The 20,763-nt window shown below is 42.3% G+C and overlaps 2 protein-coding genes across 5 annotated transcripts in view; one reads left to right on the plus strand and one right to left on the minus strand.

Annotated features, from left to right (window-relative positions):
• Positions 1-482: 482 nt before the first annotated feature.
• TUBGCP4 (tubulin gamma complex associated protein 4) lies at positions 483-14,008 on the minus strand. 3 transcript variants are annotated; one of them, XM_039722979.1, is made up of 18 exons: positions 13,555-14,008; positions 13,302-13,430; positions 12,610-12,732; positions 12,168-12,221; positions 11,653-11,709; positions 11,026-11,105; positions 10,217-10,418; positions 8,133-8,298; positions 7,018-7,142; positions 6,285-6,335; positions 5,807-5,912; positions 5,379-5,486; positions 5,006-5,144; positions 4,227-4,404; positions 3,319-3,453; positions 2,187-2,303; positions 1,625-1,731; positions 483-1,326 (listed from the first exon to the last, which is right to left on the minus strand). In XM_039722979.1, the coding sequence occupies exons 1-18, from the start codon at positions 13,798-13,800 to the stop codon at positions 1,314-1,316; spliced, it is 2,136 nt and encodes a 711-aa protein (XP_039578913.1). In that variant the 5' UTR covers positions 13,801-14,008; the 3' UTR covers positions 483-1,313. The 3 variants fall into 3 exon arrangements, with proteins under 3 accessions (XP_039578913.1, XP_039578912.1, XP_039578914.1); XM_039722978.1 differs by having other exon boundaries at positions 1,625-1,764; positions 13,555-14,005; XM_039722980.1 differs by lacking the exon at positions 12,168-12,221 and having other exon boundaries at positions 1,625-1,764; positions 13,555-14,006.
• Positions 14,009-16,567: 2,559 nt separating this feature from the next.
• Positions 16,568-20,763, plus strand: part of IQGAP1 (IQ motif containing GTPase activating protein 1) — a 53,806-nt gene continuing 49,610 nt past the window's right edge. The window contains exons 1-2 of one of the 2 annotated variants that reach the window (XR_005629115.1): positions 16,568-16,797; positions 18,557-18,656. Coding sequence is in view for 1 of the 2 variants with exons in the window: in XM_039722953.1 (XP_039578887.1) it covers positions 16,746-16,797; positions 18,557-18,656 (152 nt within the window). In the remaining variant the exon portion in view is untranslated. The remainder of the gene's footprint in view (positions 16,798-18,556; positions 18,657-20,763) is intronic. The other variant, XM_039722953.1, reaches the window with a different exon arrangement.

The raw sequence follows: 20,763 nt of genomic DNA on the forward strand, positions 1-20,763 counted from the left end.
TTCTAGTAGCAGAAGTTCAGGGCTGTAGCATTTCTGCTTGTTGGGAAGAATACCATGTTGTGTATTCCTCAAGTTTGCTCCAGTTGTTATTTTCTGTTAATTTCATTAAGGTGCTACAGGCTGTTGTTACTGTGTCTTCCTGAGTGAGCAGAGAGGATTTTTTCCCCCTAAGGCCATGTAACTTCAGTGTGAGCTGCAGCTGTGTGCAAATATATCCCTTTGAGGGGAAGGCTGATTTCCTGGCAGCATTTGTGTTCAAATTGGGAAACATGATACAACACCCCAGTGGTGGACTGGAGGCTTCTCTTTTGCCAGTCGTTCAAATGGACTTCCATCAAGATGATCTGTTCATTATAGCAAGGCTAGGAAATCTTAGTAACAGGCAAGAGTTCCTGCCAGATCCCGCTCTTCAATGACAGACAAGGCCATGCCATGCTATTCCCTTTGTACTGAGGTGCAGACATTGAAAATACTCCATATAATTGCACGACAAGATATTTTTATTTGGGGTCAGTAGGGTAGTCACTAGTAGCCTTCAAAATAGTCTGGAATGAGAACAGCACAAGTGAATATCCCAGGTAAGCATCTCCTTACCATTCTCCTGCCGGCAGAGGGCGCTGTCTACTCAAACGGGGCAAAGCTCCTGTCTTGGCAAGTGTAATTTTAGCACATAAACTATTACATTGTACAGAGAAAGCACGTGATATCCAGAGTCTCCATCACCTATGCACATATACTAGACTAGTGCACTGCATGAGAAGAGACTTAAAAAATCTATTTCTTCTTCCCTCCCCCTTCACGTCACTTGAAAATTGCTACTGGTGTTTGATTAGCAGACATTGTGTACTGTAAATCAGCTTACTACACAAGTGTAACTTCTAAATACAGCCAAAACTTCATTTGTAGCCAAGAACAGGATTAATTCCTCCATACTCAAACTTGGAAGTGGAACACAGTCCAGCTGAAGAGTAAAGACATTGTAGTCCAGCTGAAGAGTCCAGACATCTAATTCTGGTTTTTCACTTTCTCAGGAGGTTCAGATTGCCTCCCTGGAAGCACTTATAAGTATATGCAGGGCTGCAGAAAGCATAGTTTTAGGAGTTCAGAAGAAATGGAACAGCTTTCTGTAATCGCTGGGCAGCCTCATATTAGTGGCAATTCCTGCCAATTCCCTGTGAAACAGCAGTTCATCAGGCAAAAGCCAGTTACAAAGAAAAATTTGTTTCAGCTCAAACTCTCCAACTGTCCAAGAGCGCCAGTCTCCAGTGCTTGATGCATCACTAGTCACAGCCTGAAGCAAAGGCCTTTAGTGCTTAAACTCCAAAACTGCAAGAGAAAGGTACAGTATTAACTACATGTTGAAAGTAATTCCCTTTACCAACCCACACTAGCATTTTTTGGCCAGTATGAGCTAGCAGCTTGTTCAACTTTCTGCCAAAAGAAACTCAATGGAAAGAAAGCATATAAAACCCAAAAATTACCATATGCTGATTTGTTACCTCTCTGTCATAGTATTTATCAACACTTAGTGTAAGTCAAATAATTAAAAGCCATCAATAAAAAATGGCTTTGTACTTGAAGTACCTCAGGATAATGCTACAAGCAGCCTTCAAGATATTCCTACCTGCCCAAGGTTCCTCCAGCCTGGGTGTAGTATTTGTTATAATCCAAGCGTAGCAGCAGTTGAGCTAAGTCAGAGTTTATCTGATGGTTGCGAACACTAGAGAGAATCTTGAAGAGAAGTGATGACTGACGACTGAATCCCTACAAATTTTAAGATGTCAGTTCTGGGCCTTCTCAGAAGAGAAGGAAAACAAGCATCTCATCTCTGTTTCTGCCTACCCCATCCTTTAACATCCTGAAGAAGAGAATCACTACAAGAGATGTGATGCTTGTGGGCCAGGGTAAGGTAAGATGTAAGCCACAAGAAATCCTAGATGTTGGTTATACAAAAGGAGGGGTAGAGGTACCAACATCTGCCTCCTTTCTATTCCAATATCTGCCCCCATTCTGCGTCTGTGCACACAGAATTTCCAACTCAAGAAAAATTCATTAGGTAAAATAATTACAAGCACTTACATAGAAGGTCTTGGCTTACACTCGTTCTAGAGCTTCTAAAACCAAGATAAATGCTTAGGCAAATGTTTGCATGGGAGGAGAACAGATCCACAGAAACATAGATTCACCTTCACCAAAATACTGAGTTGTGCAGCTCCCCGTTCATCTAAGGGACCCAGATTCTGACTGACCAGAGAACAAAAGCTATGACAAAGATCCAGAATTTCATTTAAGCAATGGAAAACCTACACGGAATAAAAAGTACAAATTAATAGTTGAAACAGAGTTCGTACACAGAGAGAAAGCAGAAAAGTTGTAGCATTCGTAACAAAGATGTTGCTGACACTGTATTTTTTTAGTCAGAAAGGAAGATACTGATGCAGCATTTTTTTAATGTTTTCTATGGAAAAAGGATTTAAATGTTATGCTGTATCTCCCCTTGGCCTCTCCCACAACCTTTTGCAGACATTTCTGGGAAAACAGAAATTGGCATGAACCATCCAGATAGGCACAGGAATTACACACTGGCTTCTCTATCCAACCAGCAGGTCATCACTGCAGCTTTGGAATTAAGAAGGCAGGATAAAGACCAACAGGAGCTGTGGTTCAAGGTTTTGGTTTCACTGTTTGCTAAACTAGGATTTTCCTTTCTATCAGTTATCTGACTGGGTAATTACTATTCTGACACCTTTATTCTATAATAACCTCATAGATGAGCACAGAGACTTTGTGTTTCATTGAAACTAACCTCCTTTGCAAATGTTTTTGTGAGGCTGTTTATAAAAATACTACTTTTTTTTTAAATGAAATTGAAAAGACCCTAAGTCCACTCAGGAACATCTCAACCATTTTTTAAATCTTAAGTAGAAGAAGATATTTTTCCTAGTCTAACACATATCAGTATGAATCCCTCAGGAATACAATTCCCAGCACTATGCTCATTGGTTCTTCTTCAATAAAATAGCCTGTGATAAAAACATAGTGATAAAATACAAATTATTAAGGTTAACTGAACGCTGAAATAAACTTGACTTAGAATTGCCAGGAATACAGCATTCACACTCACCAACTGTAAATTAGAAGATCTTAATTCAATTATCAGTTATAGTTTATACCTGCCTTACTCCTAGAATTGTAGTCTGCAGGAGATAATCACTGATCTGTTTTAAAATATGTGATTTGTCATATCTGTTCAAAAAGGTGTGTTTCTTAGGGCACTTAGAAAATTGGTAGAAAAAGGTGAAAACAAGACCTACTTACAGGTTTTAGAAGGATGAAAGACTGAGCCAACAAATTACTTAGGAAATGATCATGAGCCAATCGTATACTCTCAAAATCTCTTGTGGCGTTTATCTGCTGCAGAAGCTGTGAGAACTGAGACTCCAGTACATCGACCTGATGAATATGTGAAGATACCTCATTAGTGGTTTGAGGAACTGGGAGTGCTTCAGACCATCCAGAAGTTTGGAATAAGAAACTTACTTTCTTTACTGCTACTCTTTTGTTAGAGGCTGAGGATCCCCTTCTCTCTGGCTGATGAATGAATTATATACAAGAGCAGTACATAATGTGGGGTATGCAACAATTTTTGATGCCTAAGTAATATCTAAATAGAAAGGGAAATAGTAATTTTCTTTAACTAGGGAAAGGTATATAGCTAGCATGTAGACAAAGGTATTTGATTGTAGTAATTTCTGAATTTTATACTGGGAGATACTATTTGGAATCTTAGTGCAAAGGCTGCAGTACAAAAGCTCATCCAGATTGCTGTGGAGAATTTAGAAATTCAGGCTCCCTCTCAATTCTTTAAAAACCAAATCAACCAAAAAAGCCCAAAACTTAACTTAGAGTTCACTTAAAGAGGCCAGAGAAGGAACCTGGATGGTATCTTAATGATGGTCCTTCAGAGATGAGTGGTTTCTCGCAAACATTTAGTAGCATTAGAGAGCTACTAAAGAACTCTATTTCACTGATTCACAAGTCCAAAAACTTCGTAATTCTAGCAGTAGTCTGGGAACTTGAAGGAAGCTCTAGACTTGTGAAGGAAATCCTGCTTTCCTTAAGGTACAAGGAATCAGAAACCTGAGACAGGTCTTCAGTGCTCCCTCCATGCATTTCTGCCAGTTTCTGATTAACTGATACAGTTTATCTTTCTCTGTAATACTGACCTGCAGATAATACTGAAGATTGTCCACAAGGAAAGCCATGTGATCCCTCAGACGCCACTTGATGGCATCTGTTCTATTAGATTTCAGGTGTTTACGTTGCATCTGGAGAGCCCAGCAGTGCTGTAGTTCAGCCTGGACTCGTCGCACACTCAGCAGGTATTTGAACACAACGTTGTACCTACAATCAAAAAGTTGAAAGCTGTTTGTTTAAGACTAAAATCTTCCTCTGTTACTCGAGTACTGGAGTTACTGTTACTGGAGAAAAGAAACAGGCAGTGACTTCCAATAGTTAGGGCAAATCAGGTCATGGCCCATGTGCCCCAATAGCACATCTTGCAGAGTAAGATTTCTGCTTGTATTGATTACTGACCTAAAAAATACAAAGTTAGTTTCAATGTAAGGAGGGGAGCTGTCAATGAAAACACTGTAAAAGTAGTGCTGTTTGTAAATCGGTGCAGATCTGTTTAAAAGGAGACTGGATGTGGCACTTGGTGCCATGACCTAGTTGAGGTATAGGATAGGATGGGTTGGACTCGATGATCTTGAAGGTCTCTTCCAACCTAGAAATTCTGTGATTCTGTGATCTGTCAGCATCTTGCATGTTTTACTGTCATTACAAGTATTTTTGATATGAGTAAGTGGAATGAACCATTTTAAGGTTCAGGGAGCAATAGCTCTATCTTTCTCTCCATAGAGAATAAAATGCCCCAACACACTAGTGAATGCCTCACATCAGGGAACATACAGATGAATATAAAAAGACCATACCTAGTACTTACTTCTCGAGAACAGCAGGAGTAAAAAGAATGTGCAGTGGCCATTGAACTTTGTAAGAAAGGCCCAGAGCTGCCCATCCAGATGTGGGGGGTTCACGTGGAGATAATTCCCGGGAAGGCCCTTCACGAGTCTGAGAAGTATCTAAAAACAAGTAAGGTGCTTAATTATGTTATCTTCTCAGTCAGTGCAACCATGGCAAGAAGGAAAAGGGAAAGAACAGAATTAAGAAGAACCAAAGTAGTCTAGGCCATCACATAGGGCAGTAAAGGGAACAAAATTAGTATTTCTTTAACTTGAGAGAAGGGTAAGTAATCTATTTGAACACAAAGTCACCATCTCCCCTCTTAATTTACTTCTGAAAATGCAAGTAGATACCTTTATGTTCCTTTCCATGATACTCAATGGTTAAGTGAAGAAGAGGAAGAAGGTTGTCATCATCTAACAGTACCTTATGAGCAGACTGCTGAAATGCAATGTTGACATCTGACAACAAGAGAACATGTATCAGCACAAGATGATGCAGCTAGTGCTAATTTTGCACCCATTAATTATTTATTCTTGGTCCTAAAAGACAAAATTGATGCACTATTGACACTCTTTTCTTTTAATTCCAGTTTCAAATACCTGCCATCAGAAGGTTTCTGAGAGATTGCTTTCACTTACTCTGAGACATTCTAAATCACAAGTACTGTAGTTTCAAAACTAGAGAGTTAAGATAGAACTCTTCTGTACTGGACATGGCTTACCACTTTCCTGCTATACCACAATGAGGCCGGTTTGGTAAGCAAAGAAGCAACACTCACCATGTTCAGTTACAGCCGTAGGTGGTGTCTTTAACATGTGCTGTGCAGTGTCAATGAAGGCCTGAAACAGCTCACCTCTTCCCAAAAGGTAAAAGTCTTTTATAATCTGTGGAGATAAATTTGTTCTAACTAACATACCAAAAACTGAGCAGAAATTTTAAGCATCCTAGCTGATAGCACCCATTTTTATTATTTGGACAAATGCTGTTTCTAAACACAGCTGGAGAGATCTGAATTTCATTCACTGACCAAAAAGTCTATCCTGCCTTTGCTTCAAGATATAAAGTACACATACCCCTCTAACTCTGTCTTTGGCCAAGTTCTATCAGTGTATGCTCTTTCTTGAGACTGGAAAGTGAAAGCTGCTTTACCTAAATGAAGAAAGCCCAGAGTGTAAGGCAGTAAAGTATTTAATAGAAAGAAAGAAGTGAAGAAAGAGCTACTTTAGCAGCTCTAAATAAACTAGCAGTTGCATTACCTTCAGTTGTCCTAGTAGATCTGATTCCTCCACCATCAGTTTCCAAAGATGCTAGTGAAGAAACAAAAATCAAATGAAACAACAGAAACCTCGCCTCAGAATTATCTCAGGCATTCAGAGAGGTGAGTAGCTGCTGTCTTAAAATGCTTGCAATGCATACAAAAAGAGCACCTATAAAAATGCTATATAAAGTACAAGAGAACACAGTCAGAGTCCTGTGTAGCAGCCCATGTTACCATTTAAAATTATTGTTATATACTGGCAAAAAACTCTGCCTAAGAAACCTGAAGACCTGTGACAAAAAAGTGCAAATTCCTATGAAACCAGTTCTACCCCAGCTTTGTTCTTGATTCTCTAACCTCCCCATTTTCTTAGGTTCTCCTCCCTGCCCCAAGTGAAAAAAAAAAGATTAAAAACTGCCAAAGCATGTGCACAGCAAGATGCCATCTATTATGCTGAAAGCAAATGAAAAGTTCTGAAATAATTTCAGATGAAATAAAAAAAAAAATCAAAATTCCCTTCTTTCCCTCATGAAAGAGCATAGTATTTGTTAATGTCCTTTTGTCACTAGAAGTTTGGTTTACATAAAGCTCTGAGACCAGTTAGAACAGCTGCACCATTTGACATGTTTGTTCAATCATTGGCACTGACAAGGCCCCTCTTCTTCCAAGTTCTTCACAAAACTTAAGAGCTTCTCAGCCTGCATAGTAGTTACCCTTCCTAGGATGCTCACCTCAGCAACAGTACTCCGTATCCAGTCAACCACTGATTCAAAGTCCACCAAACTAAAAAGTGGTTGCTGCTTGAGTCGATGTAGCTCTGCTGCAAAAGTGTCCTCCTGGTTTTTTAGGATGGAGCCTGTGCAGCAATGAGAAGAATTTCAGGAAGTAAGAAGAGATGCAGACAGAAGAGAGGAACAGAAAGGCTGTCCAGGCAGCACTGTTTCAAGTCTGGCAAGGAATGTGAAGGGGAGGCTTCAAAGTACAAGTACCAAGGTATAAGATTACTATTGCATGTACAGTTTCAGTATAGACACTTGCCTCAGCAGTGCTGGAGTATCAGTAAAACCCCCAAATATTTTCTCCATAAATGGCTGCTGCTAAAAGCCCTTTTTCGCAGACTGAGCTAGATCTTCAAACCCACAAACTTTTCTGCATCATTAACCAGTTGCTTTGGGTGTTCCCATACCCCTGCCCCTTTCAAATCTATCCTACTGCCTGAACTTGGGGACTTTGTGTTTTTTTAACCAACTGAGCTAGAAGACCAATTTCTTTTCCCCTTGCTTCTGCTACTGCAAGAAAGCAGTTCACCTGAATTGGTCCTTTGGTCTCTGTAATGTCACTCAAGTAATTTAAGTACTTTTGCGTAGGCATGCTCAAGGTGGAGCCACGACAGCAGTCCTCCCCCATTGGTGTAGGAATATATTTCCCAAACCACCCTCAATGCAAGTTAATCCCATGACATCATTCTGCAACATATACGCTCAAAGCAAGATGTGCATTTGTGGCTGTATGCAGCCTTTCAGGGAGAGGGACGAAAACTGAAAAGAAAACAAGGCCTTTGCAATCACTTTATCCAGAGCAAATCATATGGTGACTTGCTGCTGGAAACTTGGAGATTATGTTTGCAAAGTGTTATCTACTCATCCTGTTGTTACACCTCTGCCTTGGAATCAATCAGAAGCAGAATACTGGAACTACTGCTCTGTCCTGGCACAACTACCCATATAGTCTGAAGAATAACAGCCAATAGTCAGTGACTGTTGAGGAATTCGTTAATGTGGCATTTTGGAAACTACGCGTCAGTCACTCATAACTGAGCAAAGGTTGCAAGAAAGATGTTCCTTACCTTTTCTGGTCAGGTTAACATTCTGATTCTCAAACATCTGAACAGATTCTCCCACAAAGAGGATCTTCTCAGCAACCCGTACAGGAATGTATGAAGGCAGCATTTCTACTCTCAAAGAAAACTGCTTTAGAGATGGAGCTAACATGTTCTCCTCCTCAATCAAGCGCTGCCAGAGACACCAGAGAAAAGAAATCAAGTGCAAAACAGCGTCATAAAACCAGATTGAAAAGGTGTATAAAGGGGTGTGGGGGGGTGTGTGTGTGTGTGTGGGGGGGGCATTTAAGAGCATTGGAAGTAAGCAGAAAGGTAGCAGAACTGATTTGTATCATTTAAGTAAGCCAGTAATCTTCCTTATACTTCTGGTATGCTAGCGGATCTCCCTGGAGATACTGCTCCCATCAGAGTGCAGCAGAAGGGGAAAAAGAAGCTAAAACTGTGTGGAACAGCAACAAATTGGCTGTATTAAAGGGTTATGTTACATGAGAAAAAGGAGTGTTATTGCAAATGCATTACATCAGTCTTTTACTGCCATAAAAATTTTAACTAGCATTACCAAAAATAATCCTCCCCTACACCCATTCCTATGTTTCAACACTGTTAGAACACTTGTGATACAGGCCAAATATAAACACCTCCACTAGTGAGCAAATAGGCTAAAGATCCAAAATCTTCCTAGCAAAGATAAGGCAATTTTCTCAGTTCCCATGAAAGTTGTTTTAGAACAATACAGTAAGTTATTAATTTTTTAAATGAATGTTAATAAGGAACTCCAAGTATGGAGGCAAGATCTTCCTTCAGGAACGCACTATTGATAATCTTATCTGGCTTTCTTGTTACTGGAGAATTAGTTTCAGTGGTCCATAATCCAGAAAAAATCACCCACAGTTTTGAGAATGTTTGCCATCTACAAAATTCTTCATTTCAATAGGAGAATTCAGTAAAAATTTGTATACTGATGTTAACAGGTTGACAATTCTTAAGATTCTAGCAATACTTTCAGATGAGACAATACCCAAGTATTTTATTGATCTATTCCACTAAAACTCAAGAGTTCTTATTTTACTCTTTGACTGAAGAATTGCCAACACTGAAGAAAGAAGTTGCTTAGTCTACAATTTCCACCATGGACCTAGAAGACTCAAAGATTTTCACTTTCTTTATCCATTATAGTGAAATAACAGATTTTTCCACTAACTGCCTTTTAAAGTTTTCACCTGTTCTTCTCTGGGTGTAGTCTGTTTTCAGCAGAGACTGTTGGCACAGGGCACTTAATTAGTATGCACCACAGAGTTTTTGTGTAGTCACACCAAAGCTGTATGCACCACACTAACTCCATAAGTGCCCGTGAAATGCTTTCTCACCATAAACTAGAGGGTGAATTTAGAGCTGAACTTGCTCTACACTATTCTCTATTCAGACATTATTCAAATGCTCAGTGTGGAAGACTACTCCATTGAGAAAGGTGCTTTGCAAAAGGGCACTCTACTGGTATAGCATCTACTGGAAGTGTTACCACATTTCACCAGTGTGCTGACAGGTTGCTTCCTTGCTTAGAAGTCCATTGACTCTCACATAACATGTTTTCTACCAGTAATGTCAGTACCATTAACCTGTTATGTAACATTTGCACAACTAATGGTTGTGCAAGAAAGGCACCTGACACAGCTGCCCATAGAAAGTGTGCAAATCAAATCAACAGCCAAGTTCCCCACACCCTGTTCCTTGCAATTGCTCACATTACCACCAATGCCTATGCTAAACAGATCACAGTGTTGACCATCAGGAATGAGGAACCAGTCAGTCAAGAGCAGTGGGCATGCAGCAGCTCCCATTACTTGACATCAGTGTCTACACAGATTCCATCCATAGGGCTTTCTGCCATGGGGTTAGCCAGCTGTGCCAAACAATACGTCTCTGTCCCTTAGGCCTAGCAGCAACTACTACAGTATTATTTCGATTTACCATCCTAGAAGGTTTCAGTATATGTCTAGTCTAGCATAGCTCACACCAAAGTAGAACACAATACACATCTTCTTTAGTTCACAAAGAACCAAAGATGCCAAGTTATAACTTGTAGATCTTACCAGGTCCTGCAGTTCTCGTAGCTGTTTTCCTGTAAGCCCCCCAATTCCTAAGTCATCATCATCTTCTTCAGGTTGGCTAGGGACATTTCCAGAAGAGGGGCCTTGTTTGATAAAGAACTCTTCATGTTGGTCTAGTAGCAATCCATGCAGCATCCAGGCAGAGAGCTGCTTATACATAACTCCATGACACACAGCCAGAATCCTGAGATCAAGTGAAACAGTCAGGCCTTTGCACACAATAATCAAAACTTCACTATACATTGTTCCATAAAGTCCAGTTGGTCAGCCAGGCAGTATGGTAAGTACTAAATGGCTAATGTGGTATTTTATATCTTTTTTTTTAACAAAAATATATTTTTTTATTTTTTTAAACAAAACTAGAAGGTGCAAAACTAAGCTAGTATATCCTCTGAACATGTGGCTTCTCCATGGAAATCTGCTAGTATACCAGAGGTATAAGTCTGCAATGGTTGCTGTTTCTACTCAAAGGACATTTTCAGTAGTTTGACTTTCACCACAAGGACATATAAACATCACAACACTCACACAGTCACATTTATCATTTTGAAGGATCACAGATCAGTGATATGCAAAACAAAGCAGAATAAATCTGGGTCTGAAGTTTTCTAAGCCCTTAACTTCAAGTATGGAGAAAGCCTTAATTCTCACCACAAGCCTGCTTTAGATAAATAATGAGGATGGTGACAGTTTTCTTCAAGGCTGTTTTGCATGTGCTGTTTCAACAAGTAAGAAATACTTTGACATGAACTCCAGAAGAACGAAGTAATAGTTTTACTGGATCTACATACTTTTCAAGAGCACTGCGAACAGGAGGCAACCCCCCACAGCTATGTTTGTGGACTGTCTCCAATATCTGGCACCCATGAATCTGCAGAAAGAAAAGGTTAGACTAGGTCTGTTATTTAGATATGTATTGACCTTTTTATACATTTAAACATTACACTTTCAGCTAACAAGAAAATGCCTTCACAAACTGAACAAGTCTTACAGAAAGAAAGTTGTAACATGCTGCATGTAGTGATGAAAAAGGCCTTCTATGTGTGGGTCTACACTCAAGCTTTTCTCAATACTTTCCCTTAAAAAAATGTAAGCATCTCTGGATTCTTAAAACATTAGCCTCTGCCTTTTTTATTTCAGGCAACAGCCAGAAAAAAACAGACTCAGAAAAGAAAAATTACAACCACCAGCATCCTGTCCTATAAAATTCAAGACATCAAAGACTATGGGATAAGGGAAAAATTCAAATACAGTGCAGATAAATTTGTAAAATAGTCTCAATACTTACAGCAGAACTAGTAATAGGGCATCCATTACTGGAACTACATTATTTTCTAGTATTAGAAGTCTGGGATGGGGGCAGAAATTACTTATCAGTTAAAATCTGTTAAGAGAAACTAGCTGTAATTTTACTGTACCTTCTGAGTTTTGATCTGTTCCACCATGACCATTACAGAGGGGAAGAGTAACTGAAACTGCAGAACAAGATGTGAAATATTGACTTAGGTTGTTATGTAAGGAAGAGAGGAAAAAAAACTGTACTTGAGTAACTGTGGACAGCAGCTGAACACAATAATTTAATTAAACTATTATCTGTCTTTCCTCACAAATTAGAAACATGACATGCAAATCTCCAGGAAGTATGTCTTCCCTTCACTGGACCAAGATGCACAAAGTTACTATATTCCAGCTGTAGTTCAGGCTAAACACAGTCAGTGAGGAATGTGTGAGAGTCAAAGTGGAGGACCTTAGCTTTGTGTTGAAGTGCAGGTGATCCTCTGAGCATGATTAAGGGACTACAGATGTAGAGGCATTAGATAGAAATGGCATGACATGATGGAATAAGCCTCGTTTATCCCACCCACTTTCTTATTAGATTCAGTGAGGGATAAGAGCAAGCAAAGAACACTACCTCTTTAATAACATGACATACCTGGTCCAAGGAGTAATTAACATGTGAGATGGAAAGATGTGGGTCAGCCAGAAACTATAAAGATAAAGCAATTAATGAAGATTAATTATCACAACCACTGGATGGTGACGCTACCCAAGGTATGACAGCTACTAGTCTAGCAGAGATTAATCAAAACCTCTAAAACTGAAAACAGAAGCCACAATAGTCTGAGACAGCACTAGGCTCTGACAAAGATGGAGCCCTTACTGAACTGAAGGAAGAGGGGACAACAATTAATAGGATGAAAAGTAATTTACAATGGCATCTCACAGAAATAATTCAGAAGGCATCCCTAACATGGAAAGGAAAATATCTTGTTTCATCTTAGAAACTACTACTCATATATTAATTGCAGAAATGACAAGTTTCCACAACCTGTCAGCAGCGCTACAGCCTCTTGTTCTACATCTCTCTCCTTTACCTCTTGTTCTAGGTCAAGCAGTGCCTGTCGATAAGGCTGCAGCACGGAATCAAGACCTGTGCAGAAGGCTCTCAAATAAATGCCATGCAATCCACTCTGGTTTTGCTGAGATGGATGGTGATCCTAAAACCAAACAATAAAATCTGCATCAGCGTCCTAGTGCAAGTCTGAGGAGTAACGTAGTATCTGTGCAGTATCACAGCAGTAGTCAGTGCTCAGAACATGCTGAAATGCACCTTAGCTCACCACAAAGTGAACAGAAAAACAAATACAACCTTGTCACAATGAGAGTTACTTGTGCAGTCTTATATTTCGCTCTTTTGTGGACCTATGAAAATGCTGGGAGCCACTGGTACCAGTGCTTCTTTTCATTTAGGTGTGCCTCTTGGATCTCGAGGATCTTTGCAAATCATGAGGAGAGAGTCATGAGCATCCTGCTCAATTGACAAACCCTGGCCAGTCTGCTGTGGTTAGAAATTATTACAAGACTTCCCCAAGAATAAGATTTTACTTTTGATTCGTTCTTCATTGCACTCTACCCTCCCTTACAGGCATCGCAGAGAGCTTTCTGGAGCTCTGCTCGGTGCGAGCGCGGGTATGGGCCATGAGCCACTCCTGTGTCCTGGGCAGCTTGGCCTTACTGGCACCCGCCGCTCTCTTCCCGGGAAAATACCTCGGCCCGGCGGCCCCACCTGCTGCTGTACGTGTCCCGTGTACTGTTCCACGAATTCGGCGAAGCGGATGTAGTCGGTGCCGAGGCGGCAGAGCCGGTTCAGGACGCTGGTCTCGCTGGGGTGCAGAAACGGCAGCTCCTGAGACACCTGGAAGGGGAAACAGCGGTGACGGACGGACAGGCCGCGCAGGGTGGGGGTCGGGGGGCAGAGGCGGGGCGGCGGCCGGGGTGGGCTCTGCCCGGGGGTGGGCTCTGCCCGGGGCCGTGCGCACCTGGAGGCCGCCGCGCTTGCTCCAGGTGAAGGCCGCCCCCGGGTACCCGCTCAGGGCCAGCAGCAGCTCGTGGATCATCCTGCCGCGCGGGGCCGCGCGGGCCGCCGGGGGAGCGGCGGGCGGGGGGCGCGGAGGAGCCGGGGCGGCCAGGCGGAGCGCGGTGTGAGGGCTGCCGTGCCCCCGCTCGCGTCCCGACCGCTCCCGAGCGCCTTGGCTTCGGCTCGCGGCAGGGGCAGGACGGTGCATAACGCGAGTGGCTGTGATGGCAGCTGCCTCTTCGAGAGGTCCCAATCCAGCACAACAGCAAATGCGCAGCCTTCTATGTAGACTTGGTTTCGGTATGCCTCAGTAGATTTCTTTAACGGTTTCTCAAGTCATCTGTCAGTGTTCTATCAGTGGCAGTTTTACCTTTCTCCATTTATTTTGTATTGCTTTCCTTCACTTCCTGTTGTATTCCGGGTATCTCTTAATCAAAACCGTCATAATAAAGTGGTTTTTAGCAGCCTCTTTTTCATTCCTGCCCCCTCCCTCCCATTTTTACAGTGTTTTTCTCTATGTGCATTTTTACTCCTCTTCATTCAGAAGAAATGATTGTTTAGTCTTAAGGCCCATGTAATTTGTATTTGGTTCAGCTTGCCACAATAAGGTCTGAAATGTAGGAAGAATATGGGCATGTACTATCTGTAGCTATACAGCTTTATGTGTAAATTGGGAGCCCCAACATTTTTGTTTATCAAGTATGAGTGTAATAAAACTGTCATCTTTCTGTTGACAAACCTTCTAGCGTCATAATAAAGACTGAGGAGTCGGGCTAGACATTTGTTATGCATCCTTGACATAAATATCACAGTATGCATTTGGTCTAGAAACCCCTGCAAAAGAACAGATAACAGTAGTTTATTTAAAGGATTTTGGTGCTTATTTTCTCTGGGAAGCCTAGTGATTAGTCATTCAGGCAAAAAAAACTTAAAAGATTTTTTTTTTTACAGAATTAGTTGCTCAAATTTTGAAATGAGAGAAAAATAGGTATCTCTATAATATTTGCAGGGCCATCTGACTAGTGCTTATTCAGTATTAAAGGAAAAAAATACAGGGAACAGGAAAGGCAATAAATTAGACACATAGATACACAACTCCTAATAAAAATATTTCACAGAGTCAATAACAAACACCAGAAATCTTAAATCAGGGGAGCTGTTATAGGTACCATTGAATATGACCTTAAAGAGGTTCAGAAAGGTTTTTTGATGATATGTAATAATGGCATTTTATTTTCTTATCACAATGAGATGTTTTTGAGGGAGGATTGTGGCACTATGCAAAAAATGTTATGAGATTTTTAGGGGACACTTCACAGTCTATATATAAACATTATTTTAAATGTCTTCTCATTGCATAACTTCCAAGTGGCCACATGTGAAGTAATGCAAATATTAATAAATAGAACCCTAATTGTATTATAAAACCTTTTGCTTTGTAATTTACGTCTGGCATTCCCCAATGTAGTTATTTCTGAAACCATTGAATTACGTCTTCCTTTAATCAATTAGGTTCTCTAAGATTAAGTCCAACCAATGATTGAAAACCACCTTGTCGACTAGACTGAGGCACTAAGTGCCATGTCCAGTCTTTCCTCTAACACTTCCAGGGATGATGTTTCCACCACGTTCCTCAGCAGCCCATTCCAATCTCTAATCAGCCTTCCTGCAAAGAAATTCTTCCTAATGTCCAACTTAAACCTGCCCTGGCACAGCTTTAGACTGTGTCTTCTTGTCCTATTGCATGTTGCTTAGTAAGTAAATGTACTTTTTGATGGGCTGATGGAATCATTGCGTTTGTAAGTGACCTCTAGAAGTCTCTAGTCCCACCTTGTTTCCTCAATGTCAGGTGAACTCGAGCAGGTTTGTCCAGGACAAAGCCTGCTTAGTTAGGCTTGAATTATCTCCAAGGGCAGAGACTCCACAACTTCTCCAGGTAACTTGTTCCAGTGTTGGATCACCTTCAGAAAACAAATATTTTTTATTTTGTTGAAATGGGACTTTTAATGTTTTTCAGTCTGTTGCCCACTGATTCTTGGCATGTTCTCTTGTGCTCTCCTTATATGTCAGATGCTCCAAGCCCTTAATAAATTTCACTATACTTCCATTATGTCTATGGAAGTATAGTGAAATTTATTCCCTTGTACTGGGGAAGCTGAAACTGAATCCACAGCTGGGAAGATGAGAATGATTGATTGACTCCCCTTACCTGCTGGTGATGCTTTTCCTAACAGAAGCTATTGGTCTTCCAAATTACTTAATGTGTGCTTAGGTAGTAAATGTATGCCCTGGCACTGAAATTCATGGGACTAATTAAAATGGGCACATGGTGGCTGGCATTGCCAGTGCTCTGACCCTTGAACAAGAAATTGGCAAAGCAACAGTAATATGTACTGAGGGGAAGGAAACTTTCAGTGAGTCTCCTGTGGCAGTGCTGCTGGATATTGCTACTGTTTTGGGGCACCCTGCTTCCACTTGTGGCTGACATTTCAGGTGAGTTACCACGGTTTGGTCAGCAGAGATGTTTAGATGGAAAGGCATGGCTGCTTCCAGCAAGGCCAGGTTTTGCTACTGTGAAGGGCAGTGCAGCTGGGGAACCTGGCAGAACAAGAGGGCTTAGGCAGAGCAGCGTGTGGGAGGCAGCTGGGCTGTGGAGGCTGAGCTGATGAGGCCACACTGCGCACAGTGGGGCCCTCATGGGCTGGGCACACATGGCTGGGCTGGGAGGGCTGAGAGGGTAAGAAGATGTGTGTCATGACCAGATTTACCTGGGTTGTCCCGCATAGGCTGCTGGGATTTAGGTGAGAGCTTAGCTGGTTGTTAGGAACGAGGCTAACAGGAAGAGTCAGGGCCAGGGCGCTGGCCCTGTGAGAGGGAGGGACCCCGGGAAGAGAGAAGGCGGCCAAGCCGGGTCCTTCAGGTTTACGGGATGGGACGAGCTAGACTGCGGGCTGGGTCCGGCCGGAGGGGGACTGCGCAACCCATCGTTTCTCTCCAGCGGCGGCCGAAAGTGGCGGGGGCGCCGAGGGTGCGGCTGGGGCGGGGAGAGGGAGAGAGAGCGCGGAGGGGCGACTCCTCCCCCGCCACACCCGGTGCGGCAGGAAGAGGAACAGCCGCGCCCAGCTCTCGCCAGCCCCGGCCCAGTGCAGCGCCATGGCGGCGGAGGACGTGGACGGGCTGGTCGTGTCTCGGCCCCACTATGGCTGTGAGTACCGGGACCCCGGGGGTCTGGGAATACGCGTGGTCGCCAAGCAATGCCCAGCCCGAGCTGTCCGTGCCTTCCAGCGTCCAGCGCTGGGAGGGGAGGCTGGGTCACCACAGGCATGGGGGGAGCCGCGGGGTCCGGGCTCGGGACTGCCCCGCGGGCGCGGTGCGCCCCGCCGGCTCTCCTCGCGGGCCCCGGCGAGCTGCGCCTCCCGCGAGATGGGTGCCGTGCCGCGCCGGAGCTCGTCGAAGCTCGACGGTCCTCCTGCGTGCGGGAGAGGAGTGCTGGGAGAAGGCAGTGGATGAGCAGCGACGGGGCGTCCCACGGCTGTGCCGCCGTCGTCTGCCGCGGGCGAGCCCCGCGCCTCGCCCAAGATGTCCGCCGCGGGCGGGGCGGGGGCGGCCCTGCCTTCCGCCTTCCCGCCGATTTTGGCGACCACACCCGATTCGCCGGGCGAAACGCCGCTCCCATCGCTCGCCTTCGCTGCTTGTCGTGGGCTTGCTGTGGAGAGGCAGGATCTTGGCGTCCGACACGCGCGCTCGCCTCTGCTATGATACCGTGTCAAAAATGATGGACGGCGGAGGAAGACGTAGTGCTGTGGAGGGGCGATGTTGTGAGCGGCAGTCGGTCCGACCTGGTCTTTTAACACTTCCAGGGATGGGGTCGCCAGAGCTTCTCGGAGCAGCCCGTGCCAATGCCTCACTATCTTCTCGGTTCAAGAATTTCTCCCTATCATCTGGTCTAAATATCTCCACTTCTAGTTTAAAACTGTTCCCCCTTGTCCCATCAGTATCACTCTCTTCCTTTTTAAGCCTCCTTTTAAGTGCTGAAAGGCCACAGTGAAGTATCCCTGGAGCCTTCTCTTCTCCAGGCTGAACAGCCCCTGCCTCTCTGTGGGAGAGGTGTTCCAGCCAACAGAGCATCTTTGTTGCCTTCCTCTGGACGTGCTCTAGCAAGTTTTGTGCTGAGGATGCCAGACCTGGATGCAGTGCTCCTGCTGGGGTCTAAAAAGTGCACTGTAGATTGTTGTTGAAGTTGTTTTAGGTATAAGCTGTCCTTTACTTAATAACAGGACATGAGACATATCCTATTTGTCAATTTGGTTCATAAAACCTGAAAAGGTGTGGGTTTTTCTTCTTTTTTTGAGATGAGATGTAAATATGGGAAGAGAAGACTTTTTCACTGAGGCTTTGAACACCCAGAATGTAGAAGATTTAGGCATATTACCCCTGTGTAGGTCTTCAGCGTGATCTGAAAATAGCATGCAAGTTGGGAATCTGAATGATTCCCTTCCATATAGGGAGTGTGAGTAGCATTTCCACCTTTTTTTTAGAGGTGGACTATAAAGATGTAGAAGGGATTATATGATGTAAATATGTATTTGTGTCCTTCCTTAATCTTTTGCTATCAAAATTGGAGGACAGGTGAAGGGACAAGTGGTCACTGATGTGCTTTTGAGGAAGACAAAGGCAAAGCTAGAAGAAAATAAGAAAATAAAGGATTATCTCTAAGAAATTGTAAGAGGGATGCAGTCAATTTGAGAAATCAGGAAGAAAGAATGTGGCAAATTTATGTTACAAGGATAAGGAAATTGAGAGTTTTCTCTTGCTTGTAAAGTCATCAGATCCTTAGTTTTATGAATTAAAAAAAACCAGCTGTGATGAGTTTCTGTGGGAGAGGTTGGATCTGATTTTTGATGTGCCTATTCCATTACATTCAGTCTTCAACCATCTGAGGGCTGTGTTTTGTTTCTTTTCAGCTGTCTTGGATAATGAGAGGTTAACAGCAGAGGAAATGGATGAAAGGCGACGCCAGAATGTAGCCTATGAATACCTTTGTCATCTGGAGGAAGCAAAGAGGTGAGAATAATTAATTTTGAAACTGCTGGTGCTTTAAAAGGAGATGTGACCTTTGGTACAGGGAATAATTTGGATGCATCTTACCTCTTGTCTCAGTTTCTTAGTGGCTATATAGTTTCATTAGAAAAAAACAACCAATCAATAAAATCAAAGAAACTCCCTCCCTCCCTGAAAAAAAACCAGCTGACCTCTGATGTCTGTTTCTAAGGTTCTCAAAGACTTCATGACAAGGACTCTGTAGCTGTTTGTTCCGTTACTCCTAGGACTGGATGAGTTCTCCTGATGCTGTGATGATTTTTTACCTTTTCTTTTTATATACCACTTGTATATTCTCAATACCCTTAACATGCATACTTGTAATTCTTTAAGCCTAATATCTTAGCATGGTCCTGGTATTCTATTAAGCCAGAAGACCAAAAATCCTGAAGGCCTTGCACTTGGAGGCCGAAAAACCTTATGGTATCTTGAAAAACCAAGACCCCCTCTAAAACACGTCCTGTAAACTAAAATTAAGTCCATCTGGGGGAAAATACTTGAAGATAAGAAAATGTCACACTGTTCATTTAAACCTCTCAGTGGAGCGTAATTTTTAAATATACTAATTTACAAAGTCCCTAAAATTGTATATGTGATCTACTGTGTGTGTGTGCATTTTGGCGTATTCCACTTTGGTGAATTATTGCACTGTAAAAATCCTTATTTGATATCGAGATAAAAAGCCCTTTATCCCTTAACTGCATCTGACTCTTAATTCTAAACCCAAGGAAAGGCATCACTTCCCATTGTCTTAACTTGTATATGTCTGGTGCGATATTGCCTCCCGGCTTAGCAGTGCACATGAAAAACAGTTATGCCCTTCCTCTTAACTGAAACCTTTTACAAATTTAAGTTGTAGCAGTGTATATTCCTTGCACACTGAGAACTCAATTCTTGCATATTTCTCCATGCATCCATCTATTTAATAGATCTGTACTACTTTTCCCTGGATTGCTCGGACTACTTTCTGGGCACTTGTTGTCTTTCTGGAAGTTCACTGCCAAAAGAGAGAACTTTTCCAACAGGGCCTTAGTGGGCATGCTTACAAAGAGCACTATGATTATTTTGTATTCTGCAACACTTTTTTTCTCATCTTTTATTTAGATGATCTATCATGTTTTCCCAAGTGTTACCCTTCACTCAATCCTGCTGAATTAGATTTTTCCTCTTTTTTGTTTAAAATATTGAAATAACTTTTATCTTATTCTTGTCTTCTAGCATGTGTGTAATCTCCACATTTAATAAGCATACAAACATACTATGTATCTTCATTCAGACAATTAATTCAAAGTATGATCAAAACACAGTAGATGCTGTGAAGGAAAAAGGACTGGTGTTAAAAATGAATGCCTGAAGTCCTATTGTTGCTATTTAAAAAAATACTTTGCAAACATTAAATCCTATATGTTGTATGTGAAGAATTGGAATGCGATGTACATAAACGCATGTTCGACATAGCCGAGAGCGTGTTTTGTCATGGCTCAGTGAACACTTAAGTCTCCCTTTGTCCTTCAAAAGATGATGTGGGTTAAGACACAGAAAATTTTCCCTGGCTGGGTGATACATTTTGTATAAATCTGTGTCATTCTTCCTGAGCAAGGCAGGCCTGTTCAGCTGTAGTGACTTTACTGAGGAGGAAGTACTGAGTTTGTACAAGTTCACTGTTGGCAGAATATAAAGGATTTAATTCCAGGACTTTAATCTTATCAAGAATTTATGGTATATTTTTGAAGGGACAGGGAGCACACAGTTTATGCTGTAGTCCTTTAGGTGCTTTATGAGAGTTGTCACTACTGTAAGTTCACAGAGACTGCTTAGTTACTGGTAGATAATAATTTTCCTTCCATACAGACTTGAATGAAGTTTGAAGTAGTAAGTAAGATCTGACTGTGTTTCAAAATAACTCCTTTCCTTTGAATCCAAAGTCTAGCAGCAAATGCGGGGCAAACAGGGAGAGATGAGTAGTTACTGTTCAAGCCTGAAGGAGGCCCAGATCCTTCACTTGTGGGCTCTTTCTGTCATCAGCCTTGGAGTAAATGCTAGAGGAGGTGCTGATTCTCACTTGAACTCC

Source organism: Passer montanus, unplaced genomic scaffold, assembly GCF_014805655.1.
Source record: "Passer montanus isolate IOZ18808 unplaced genomic scaffold, ASM1480565v1 scaffold5, whole genome shotgun sequence".
Lineage (NCBI taxonomy): Eukaryota > Metazoa > Chordata > Aves > Passeriformes > Passeridae > Passer > Passer montanus.

Coding starts and splice junctions, on each gene's coding strand:
- TUBGCP4 (XM_039722978.1), bottom strand. CDS start 13,800: ATGCACCGTCCTGCCCCTGCCGCGAGCCGAAGCCAAGGCGCTCGGGAG. Junction 5,145..5,378: donor TCATGGAAAGGAACATAAAG/GTATCTACTTGC, acceptor ACTTGTTTTTAG/ATACTTCTCAGACTCGTGAA. Junction 4,405..5,005: donor ACTCCTGCTGTTCTCGAGAA/GTAAGTACTAGG, acceptor TTTTGATTGTAG/GTACAACGTTGTGTTCAAAT.